Genomic DNA, 12060 nt, shown 5'->3' on the forward strand with positions numbered 1-12060 from the left:
AACACCCCGACATATTTCAAGAAAACAGATACTAAAACTGAGCCTGCTGGATGTTGGCAGGGCAGAAGAAGCGAAGCTGAAAACAAGTAGAATAGGATGGTAATAGTGGTTGTTAACTCTGGGATACGTTTCATTTGAAAACCTGTACCGTAAACAGTTCTGAATTGTTTCTATACTATAAATGTTTGACTACTCTAAGAGACAAAGCTGCAGTAAGAAAGCTTAATGATTTTTTTTTTGTTGCTTTTAAAGCTGATGCAAAGTATTGTTCAAGCCAGCTATTCTTGATTAATACTTCAGAAATCTCAGCCAAGGAAGACTTAGCATGTCTAAAAGAAATAAACGCACATAATTTGTATCTCTCTTTGTTAGGTGGAGATGAACTGGACTTATTGAATTGGACTTACTATGGACTTGCATGGTTGATGAAATACTTGATATCCTTAAATTTCAGTTCTAAGAATAAAGCCAAATCCTCCTTGAAGTACCAAAAGCCTCTATCTCATTCATGCTCTGGAAATCATGCCATCTTTTCTCTTTTGCACTGGTTCACTTTTACCAGTCTTAGTATCATTACAGAAATAGCATAAGTTAGCCCCTGTTTACTGCTAACAGTTACATAGTTACCAACACTACATAAAATAAGTAGATCCAAATCTGAACAGCACTGCTGCCCACGTGCAAGCTTTTGCTGTTTGATCTTGCAGCCAGAGATTATGAACAGAATATGGAATATTTAGGGTGTGCTGCTACAAACACAATACTGATAGGCTTTGGCATGTCAGTATATTGTAGTAATATACATCACTAAGCCGTTGTCATGTATAGCTGCTCAGGTATGTTACCAGATGGGCTCCTCACCTGTAAGAAGTGAGGCAATTTTAGTTACCTTTTCCACCACATGCTGCAATATCTCAAATTTGCAGTCACTTAACACCACTCTGCTAAGTAGAGGATGCTTAAGAAACTGCTGTAACATGATTCTGCTTTTGAGCTTGGTTTCAGAGACATGTTTCAGTGACTATCTGCATCTTCTCAGTTCCAATGCCTAAGTATTAGGCATGTCTAGTTTAAGATGAAGCTTCCTGAAAATAAACGATTATGACGACGAGCCTGCAAGTGCACTGCACACCAGCTATTCTCTGATATACTTGGTGGTAGTTCTTTAACTCCAGGGCTTTCCTTGGGTTAGAAGCAAACTTCTACAGAGAGAATGGGATAACGGAGAGCTTCTGTCTTATTGTCAACAAAAAGATACTGAGAACGCAATTGGCAGATACAGTGCTGCTTAGCTTTCTCCTAGACAGAACAGAAATGAGAAGTTTAGGTATGTTCAAGGTGTTTATGGACATCTTATTGTCCAAGGACTTTGCTAGCAAGAGGCACTAAAAGGAAGTGAGATTTTTATGGTGTAGGCATCAGGGCATGTTATCTTATTGAATGCATACAGTTAAAAGCACTTCCTTTAGAAAAGAAGTCCCAACGATTCATTCCATGTGATGGCCTTGGGTGAGCACCCGTTAAATACGGATAAATAAACTTCCCATATAAAAAGACATCTTAACATAAATAAGATTTTTATTTCAAAGGCCAAAGAGAAAAGCAAAAAAATATTCTTACGAGCCAGATCAAAAGATTCTGACCTAAGTTAAACGTGCTTTTTCCTTCTCGCTCCTTTGTTGTTTTCTCCTCTTTATACACAACAGTTTAAGAAGAAACATTATGACTTTTATTTCAACAATCAACAGAAGCTTCTGCAACTTCCTAAATTTTGTTTCAGGTTAGTATAATGAAGATCTATTCAATCCGCTTTTAAGCTAAAATGACAAATTTGGGGCAGCTAAATTATTTGTTCAAACACACATACACATACTTCTAGCAAAGTGTCTTTATGACATGCCTTCTTCAACTGAGAAGAGGTTTTTTATTCTGACATAAGAAACACTGCTGTGTTTACCTTGAGGGCCAATCACGCAAAACACTGCAGCTTTTGAAACCTGAAGATCATTTCAGGCCAGCTTTGTGAACCAGAACTTGCACAAACTCTTCTGATACATCTGCTTAAGTACATGTATTTATTATTCAGAATGATTTGCATCTTCAGAATGCGAGATACTGGAAGGAGGAGAAGGTTCCTACTTCCAAACTTAAAAATCCAAGGTTAAATCAGGCTGAGAGCCAGTTGGCAACAGTTCCCTACCAGAGGATTGTCAGGAACTTCCCCTGGTTCACGCATTGAACTGACACAGAATAAAATGAATAGGGGAAGGTTGTTGAAAAGGTGATTTATGCGAAGATTCTACATTTGCGATTCCCATGTGAGAACACTAAATTGAGAGAACTACTTCCTCTCAGAGCTGCAAACAGTACGATACCGTAAAATGGGACAGATGCTTCCTTACCAAAATGAACAAAGCTCTCAGCAGAGGTGAAGGTGCACTGTGTTTCACAGAGAAGTAAGAGCAGTGGCAGCATTTAGAGCTCTCTGCTCCTGCCAGAGGCAGAGGTCACACACAGACAACAGAGAACCACAAAATCCACTGTTTGCTTGGGGCAAGAGGAGTTAGTCAGACAGAGCACCTTAATAAAAGCAAATACACTGTTGGTAACTGGCAGTTCCATTATCAGTAAAAACTTTAGGTTAGCAAACAAAGAGCTAATGTGGCTCTTTTAAATTTAAACTGTCTAATATATGATGTAAACAAAATTATATTGTACACATTTAAAAGACAACGATGTGTACTGACACTAACATATTAAAAATGCATATTATAAACTGCAAATATGAAACATCACATGTATGTCTTGCTTATAGCACTTGTTTTGAACACACTTGACTTGTTATTAAGTTTCAGTATAACTTACCTTGAGCCAAAATAAACATAAAGGATGCAAAACATCCCTGATCATCTTCCTCTAAGTGAATAGCATTTTCCAATGAGTTTCTGCTTACATTTAAAAAAAAAAACCAAACCAAACGAAAACCAAACAATTAGCAATGACAGTTTCTGGCCAAGATACAGCAGAAAGCTGTTTCAATGCCCAGAGTGAACTATCAATAGATCAACTTACTGAAACCCAACAGTGCCTTGAGTTGCAAAGTAAAACCAGTGAAATGAAGATTTCACAATTTGCTTCAGAAAAGCTACTGTACGAGAAGTCTCATCTGAAACAGAAGCAATGTGTTCAGGGTTCTATCCAAATAGTTAATGCCTAATTTATAAGGAAAAAGGAGATTCTGGTGGTGTAAAATAGATACATGAAATGTTTCTGAAAAAACCAAAAATGTAGAGCACAGAAAAATCAAAAGGCTGCTAATATTAAATATTTAGTCAACAAACTGGTCACAAAAATATTTCCATAAAAACAAAGCAAGCCCAAATAGTTTCAAAAATGCCTAAGCACAGCTTACCCCCTTCTTAGCTGTAAGTGCCAAGGAGTAGAGTATTTGTAACAATGTGTGCAGGGCATTTACACACTCAGAAAAACAATGCCAAGGTATTTAATTAATTTAGCACAAACCAGAAAATGAAGTTAGGAAAACAGCATCATACATAATCGTAATTAAATACAAGCCTGATGAAGATGTGCTATGGAAAAGGGAAAATAAGTGATATATAAGTTATTAAGAGTGAGATTTTTTAAACTATTTCTTAAGCATTTCTGATAATTGAACCTCTAGCATCTTTGAAAAAAAGACAGAAAGTGAACAACAAAATGTCGTTTTGATTTAATTGTATCTGTGTAAGTATCAGAGCAAAAAACCTCATGCTAATTCTGTTACATGTTGCAGTCCTTAACATTGAACTTACACCTTTTTCCATCTGCAGAACTCAAAGAATTTAATACAAGACAGATGAAGTGCAGTAGCATAACTTAAACAGGTGATTACCTAAAGCATATGGCAGTCAAGTATTGGTATGTCTTACAACACCAGATTAAGCTTTCACTACTCCAATTTACTGCTCCATTTTGATTTCCTCCTTTTCCAAGAGTCCCAGTAGCAGCATAGAGGCAGCAGAAGAAAGCTCCAAAGTTCCTGAGACCCTGTGGGTCAATTCAGCAGTGCTCAGGAGTTAGAGTAATACATCGAACTAAAGCAACCGAAAAATGGCAGTAGTTTTTTTTTAAATTGCCACTGAATAAAAAGACAGTAGGCCAAAACTGAACCGCAGTGCTTTAAACTGCTGACACAGCAAGATTCACTACACTGTTTGTCAAAAGACTTGAAACAAACTGAATATGGGCAAACTAAATTCCTCTGGCAAGTTGGAATTAATTTTTTGCATCTCCTTCAATGCTAAGATTTTGGACACATGCAAAACCAGCCAATTACTCGAGAGTAATCATATACTGCTCAGCTGAGCTAAGAGCACATTCTCAGGCCACGCAGTTATAAAACAGAAATTGTAAACCTTCATCAGGAAGGTTGTAAACTAATGCATTGTCCTGTGCGACTGCATGCACAGCCTCATCTTACTGTGGTCACTTTCCGTAGTTTATTTAAGAAGTAGGAGTTACTTGCTTTTCCATGCCTCAACATAATTCCAAAAAACAAGACATCACAAGGAAACTTTAATGTGCAGTCTTTAAACTGTGATTTTTACTTTTGGCTTCTACAAAATAATTTCTGAATTAGTTTTTTGCTATACACTAAGAATTAAAACAGGATTGTACTGATGACAAGTAAGTGGTTTCTTACTTTTTAACTGCAGTTTGCATTCATATTAGAAAACAGAAATAAAATTAGTTTTCAACTTCTAAAGATTTTCTGTACAAGCAAAACAGTAAAGAAAAGGATATTTTCCTGGAGTTTCAATACCCACTCTGTAGTCCACGTAACTTTGACAGGGATGGAAGTTGAAAATAAAGATGAGACCTGCTCTCTCAAATGCTATGACCTTGTTGGATTCATGCTTTTCACTCACAAAGGCCTAGACAAGAAAAAAACAAAACAAACCAAAACAATACTATAAAACATTTCATTTCTAAATGAATTAACAAATTAGAACCCCACTGCTTCTGTACCTAATTTCAAGTAAAACAGTCAAAGATGCAAGCAACATATATAAGGGCATTAACACGCAAATTGAAATTGTTTACCTACGTAATGCCACATAACATTTTTGATTACTAAAACATAGCTTACTTTTTATAAGGCAATCTAAAATTGAAAAGCTAGAAGCATGTTAGGTATAGAGCACTTGAAAAATTCTTGCTCAAAGATTCGTAATGTGATCTTATCACACTTCCCTTTAGCAAAAAAATGGACTCCTTTTATCAAATCAAGTCTTCAATCTCCTTTTTATAGGGATCAGCATCACATCTATTAGTAATTTAGAAAATGAAGCACTGGATATGTTTTTTGTTTGTTTGGTTTTTTTAAATCTGTGTGAGAAATAGCTTTGATAAGCCACATTAAACTTCTGCACATATCACCTTTGTTCTATTTGCTAAAGCATTAATAAATAATTAGACATTAATTTTTTTAAAAAAACTTAAAAAGTGGATTATGACTAGTATGAAATAATTAAACACTGAGAAAGTATAATAATTGAGTTGCTTTGATAAAAAGTACAGTGCAATATTTAGGCAAAAAAGGCAAATGCAGAAGTGACAGGTTGAAGACCGGGAGACTGTAACTTACACTATACTCTGCTGAAAGTGTTTTCTCAGTAACAGAGTAATTATTTATATAAAGTAAATCATCAGACCAATTTACACTTTCCCAAAGCAATCCTTGGATTGGATTACAGACAATTTTATAGCCTGCTTTATCCAATCTGCAGTTACTAAATAAAAATAGCAAAAATAATAGGAAAAAAGCTTGCTATGAAGCTGAAAGAAGGCTGTCTTAGATTTCTATTACCTGTGGAAGATATTTCAGTGACATGTTTTGACAACTTGAAATACATGGTGGGGGATTACGCAGTGCATAATAAAGTGCTGTTTAAAATTTCTGCATGCAAATTTGGTATTGTTGTTATTCCGAACACGTACCCAACTGGTGACTAAAAACTTATCATTTAGTATATACAGCTTACCGGGGGTGATGCAAGCCAGCCAAATCTTTCCTCCAATTTATTCATATCCCTATCAAATGTATTTAGGAATCTATAGCGAAGAAGATGATCCTCAGTAAGATTAAATTGTCTCCTGGCATAGTGGTAGCTCTCATTATTGCCTTTTCTGGGGAAGTCAAGCCATTCTGGATGCCCAAATTCGTTACCTGTATTTAAAAAATATTAAGGATCTGTGAAATCATGTGCTAAAAATACCCTAGAACCACAGAAGTAAGATACATTAAAGTATATTCCCTTTCCATAAGTTTTAAAGTCTAAAGAATAATTCTGCATACAAAATTGGTCATTACTAAAGATCTTTCTCAGAACATTCATGCTTGTTAACAGGTCTGTTTGGCCGATAAAACTAGCAGAGCAAAATATCCATGGACTCCAGGGGAAGTATAAAGTGGTGAATGTATTATAACCTCTATGCTATCATGCCATGGTTAAAAATTCCTCATTCCCATCTGATAATAAGAGCAACAGAAAGTCAGTCAACCAGAATACAAATTTTAGGGTCACTATGAAACCTAAAACTATCTCTGTAGAAGTATAAACTCATCGTTTTAGAGTCTACTTAGCAGAAATCAGCAATACCATTCACACTGTTAACTTCTATAACCACAGAGGTAGAAATCACCTATTTTATCAATTAAACTTCAAAACAATCAAAAGATCAGCTGGATGCACTTTAAAAAAAAATTGTTAAAGTTTTTTATCCTGACTATAAATACTGTCATGACTGTTTCCAGCATTGTAAAAATACCTATTAAAAAAGGTGAATTGAATGCCTGGTTCCTCACCTCCTAGAAAAATTCAAAATGACATCCTAGTTCTCGTAGAGGGCTAGATTAAAGTGAGTGAAGCACAGTGCTTAATGATGATTATTTCAGCATTTGATACTGAAAACAAGGGACTTAAGGGGTGTGAAAACTCAGGGATCTAACAGCATGTGCCAATTCAGCCACCTTGCAAGGGGAGCTCCTTTTCCAAACTCAAAATACGGTGTCACAAGCACCAGAGACACTTTTCAGGCTGGGATGAAGCACGTTCCAGCTCTGGGTTCCTCTGTATGTCCACCTGTTCAGGTCCTTTGAGCATGTGCAAACACCACGGTACTTCAATTTGGTTTTCTATAGCACTAATGCTTCTCCAGCTTGTCAGTCTCATCTTGATTATCTAGCCCACACAAGTACTGAACAGACTTCACTTTAAGACAAGGAATAGGTTTGTTCAGACTTAGATCACACTCCAGTAGAAAGCACAGGAAAAAAAAAAGTTGCAATTTAATCAAGTAAGAAAAGCTTAGCTTCTCTTATGTAGAATCCCTGAAGCAAGTCTCAGCTTTCAAAGCTGAAAATTCATAGCAAGACCTCATTTGGGACTCAGTATTTTGAATGACTTTCATACATGCAAACTTTTCTTGTTTTATATACTGCCATTATTACAGTCTGACACAAATTGAAAGGGACTTAATGTTTCTCACTCATGCTATAAACCACTGCCTATCAGACTCGCAGTCACTTTGGACTATCCATTTTACACAGTATTAAAATGCATTAAGTAGCTTGAAAGTTAAACACACATTTCAAAGCCTACAATAGTTGACTCATCACAAACTTTTCAGAGATTACACTTATTCACCATAAAACAGAGACAGCAACTGGCGCACCTTGAAATATGTATGGAAAGCAACATGATAAAATTTAAGAGGGTTTACATTAAAAGAAAAGATGCGAACATTTCTACAAGCAGTTACTCAAGTTTTGTCAATAAACTGGAGTCTTGTGGGCAGACAAAGGGCAGCGATGCTGAGAGAAGGCAAGTTTTGTTTCCTGGACGGATCCCCTGCATGTGCAGCCACCATCTGCTGTCTCACACAGCCTGTGCAGCCTAGAAGGCCCAGAGGATATGGTCAGCAGTGGCAGCTATGAATTTAGATTTTTGAAGTGATTTTTGTGTTTTCCATGCTTCACAGGAACAAAGAAATGAAGAGAGAACAAAAGAGAAAGGCTGCGTATATATTTAGAAGAATCCTTCACAGTGGTATACGTTTTGTAAACGAACTGACAAGTTGTAAATTAAATTTCCCGTTCAAAAGCTAAACTGCTGAAGTTCATATTCAGCTCAAAACTAGAGACAAATATAAAAGAATGAGAATCACAGCAGGACTTTGAAAATGACCTTGGAATAATGCTGGACTGAGCTCTTAAACGGTGCCAACAATACGGTATGGAAAATGAGGAAAGATATTGCTACAAAACAGACACTGTATCTAACCAAATTCAATATTCTCTTAAGAGCTGGGCAAGGTATTCTTTCATGATCTGTGAACTACTGAAAAGAGAGGCTACATGAGATGGCTCAGTTAAAGACAGCAAAAAACATCAGAAAGCCAGAGACGATATGCATCTTGAAAAGATAGCCAAGGAAATTGTACCTATTTGTTAAAGAAAATCATCAAAACAAGGGAAATAAGCAATAGAAGATAGCGAATAAATTAGACTAAACTAGCCCATCATTTCAATAGAGTATTTCACCATAAGTAGAGTACATTTCCTTCATGTTTACACCATATACCAACTCCTGCACCTCCTCTTGCTTTGTCTACTTCCCCACCACAGTAACCAGTGTTGCTTCAACAGCGCATTTTGCTGGGTTGTTTTTGTGCAGCAAAATAAAAAAAGCAATAGTAATTTCCTAACCATTATTAATGCCCATTAAGAAAAAAGGTGATTTAAAACACTGCAGCAATTTGATTGAAGACTAAAAGCATGTTGAGGGTCTAAACACTGACTGCTTGCACTTTAAATGGCTGTTTCTACGGGCATCTTCTGGAAAATATACTTGTGAGCCTTCTGTACACGTTGTGTGATTGTAAAAGGGTCTCTTGATATCTCTTTATAGAAAGAAAAATAGAAGATCATAAATTATGACAGAAAAAATTCAAGTAGGCTTTTCTGGTTAGGTTTTTCAGATGTGGTATAGGGAAAAATAACATTTAGGATGCAAGCAGGCCTCCCAATCAACTCCCAGGAGTGCTTCTGCACTTGAGACATATTAAGGCTAGGCATACTTTAACAAAACCCGCATCTCATACTACTTTTTTTTAAATTGCTTTTTTTCCTAATTTATCTTTATAACAAATGAGGAGAAGGTCAAGGAAAGGGAAGGTAAAGGTAGCTGACCAACACTTACTTCTAGAGGTAACTAATGGTACCCGTGAAGCATGCGTTGCCCCCTTTCCCATGTTTCACTTCTCATTTCTGACAAGAATCGGCAACATTCAGTTCTTGATAATTGTGAAAGCGTCTAAAAGCACAGAAGTACTATTGGGACTTCTTTTCCTGTAATTAATTTGCTGTTTGATGTAAAGGTCCAAACTACAGATTGACAAGAAGCCAGTTGCTAAAAATGATGCAAATCAAGACAACGAAACTAATGTGGGGGAGGCAGAGAACAAAGCCGAAATTAACTGAAATTCTGATTAGAGAAACAAAACAAAGACAAATCATTGAAGTGCAATGCATACTAATTTTATCTAGAAATTAATTCAAGTTTGCTATTTCCTACGTATTGTGCATGTTGGACAACTTTACTATATACCAGATTTCAAGATCACAATTCCAACAACTAAATTAACTTTCTATTACTGTAATGAAAATTTATATCACAGTTGTTTATTAGGCTAGAAATGCATTTTCACCACGAAGTAGTTATGCTGATGATGATTACTTAGAAGCTGTGCCCCACAGGTCAATAAAGTTTTCTTGATATCTCTTGTTTAGACATCTTTACTAGCAATTCTCTCGAAGAATCAAGGCTAAGCAGAACTGAAGGCATATTTAAAAGATGCAGCAGGTAGTGTGTCAAGAGATGCCTGTTATTTTGGTTTGTTTGTATTTTTAATTAAGTATGACATGAAGTACTTTAAGAGCAGTTAAAGTAAGTGGTTTATCTGATAAACCAAAGGTAAGAAGTTTAATTAAGTGTATAAGGCTGAAAAAGTTTTTAAATGATCTAAATACTATAAAATGATCCTATTTAAAGCTGACGAGCTGGACACTGGACACATTGGGACAGAATTTCAGCAGTCCCACCTTAACATATTTCTATCAAATTAGGTGGAGTTATGCCAATTTATACAAGCCAGATAATCAACTCATCCAGGAGCTGTAACTGATTTGAATTTAACTTCACTACCTTAAGTGAACAATGATGACAATGCAACAATCTACAGATTATAATTAGAATCAGTGTAAATCAGATCTAGATAGATTATGATATGTATCCTTATTTCAAAAAACAAACATTTCAAACAATTAATTCTCATTTTCCCCAGGTGTGAAGCTCTTGGATATTAAGCAATTCTGATATTTTGTATTTACTCGTGTTTGTACTGAATCTTCTTCAGCCCCTTCAGTAATTGAACTGAACATTCATACTACCAAAATCAAATAATAAGCTCCATACTGCCTTCAAATTACGAGAGAATGACCTTCATTACAAGCATTCATTTAATCTTGTCATCCATGCAACAATATAATAAAGTGAAATTCCAAATGGACCCCTGTTGAAACACTTGGGTTAGATGACTTGGAGACCTTCATATTTTTTTAATCTTTCTAGCACTGGTTTCGATGACATATTGGCTCCCAAAAGACTAACAAAATCCAACTCAGGCAAACAATTATATTGTAATTCCTGCATAGAACACAGGCTAGAGGAAATATCATATATAAGGAAGTGGTAAAAAGAAAGGTATTGGCAAAGTCAGTTCTGTGAGAAAAGTATTTTTCTCATTTTCTGAAAATATCAGATATTTTCTCCTTCCAATCTCTTAAGACAAGACAAAAATCAGGATAAACATCGTACTTGTTTTGAAACTTACATCTTCCATATCTCCTAGGGCAGAAGAGAGACGAGATGCTTAACCTTGTCTGTATTAAAAGATCAAAGAATGCATCTCCTCTGGTGTGATACAGTCATGAAAAAAGACAAGAATGCCTCTAATGTAACGAAGACATAGGGAAGTATTGAATCCTTAAAATGGTTACCCTAGGTCACACCAAGGGTACAGTACTCTGTCCACAGTAGCTGACTAAAAGAACCAACCAGCTACAGAATGAAATTCTAAGGAATTCCCTGGGATGTCTGACTTGTTGCTCCAAGAAGAAATCCTTCAGTTTATCTAGAAATGTAGTTTCTTGTTCTTCTATTAGAATAACACTGATTTAATTTATACAGCACTAAATGAAGGCTTCTGTTACAATGAATTTTTGTTCTTTAGTACTTCTCAATCTCAACTGTTATCACAGCAAACTGTTTGGAAGTATGGCTTTAATACTACTCAGGTATGACATTCCAGTCCTATTTCTTAATATACCAGTAAACCTTATCGAATCTGAACTAAATGTCCATTTAGTTGCCTGTTTCCAACAGCAGCCAAAAGCAGATACCTAGAAAAGGACCAAAGAACAGAAGAAGCAACGATGCTTCCTCTTAACACAGTCCACCAGCCTGCAATCATTTCTAGGACATGACAGGTTTTGTTTTCCTTTTTTTCCCTCCTCTTCTTACAGACTATATTTTATGCATAAAGCTAACATGGAATGCTGTACTACATTTTCACACAGTTAGCATAGGCAGGTACTACTTTCAAATGTCCCACCTATCATTTCAATATCCAAGCTTTTAAACAGTGAACAGTCTTGTACTGATGCTTTAAGCCTCCCCCTCTGCCCTGAGATACCCTAAAGAAAATGGTGATGGTGGTCCTCCCCAACATCGTAAGTATCAAACTGCAAAACTAACTGCAATTTCTTCAAAATTCTAGGATTAATTGTTGAAGATGAATTTAACAAAAAAACAAAATCACAATAAAAAACCTTCAAGACAACCTGAAATTAATTTTCAGAATGATATCCCTAGATATATGAACCACAGCTTTTTGGTTTTTGTTAACTACTGGTAGTTGTGAAACCTGTACAAGACT

At 35.9% G+C, this 12060-nt stretch overlaps 1 protein-coding gene across 3 annotated transcripts in view; it reads right to left on the bottom strand.

Moving 5' to 3' along the window:
- GBE1 (1,4-alpha-glucan branching enzyme 1) overlaps positions 1–12060 on the bottom strand; it is a 176263-nt gene that overhangs the window by 24538 nt on the left and 139665 nt on the right. For all 3 annotated transcript variants that reach the window (XM_075102255.1, XM_075102234.1, XM_075102244.1), the window contains 2 exons: positions 6045–6229; positions 4804–4934 (listed from right to left, as the gene is read on the bottom strand). In XM_075102255.1, coding sequence (XP_074958356.1) covers positions 4804–4934; positions 6045–6229 — 316 coding nt within the window. The remainder of the gene's footprint in view (positions 1–4803; positions 4935–6044; positions 6230–12060) is intronic.

The sequence above is a fragment of the Phalacrocorax aristotelis genome, chromosome 1 (genome assembly GCF_949628215.1).
Source record: "Phalacrocorax aristotelis chromosome 1, bGulAri2.1, whole genome shotgun sequence".
Classification (NCBI taxonomy): Eukaryota; Metazoa; Chordata; class Aves; order Suliformes; family Phalacrocoracidae; genus Phalacrocorax; species Phalacrocorax aristotelis.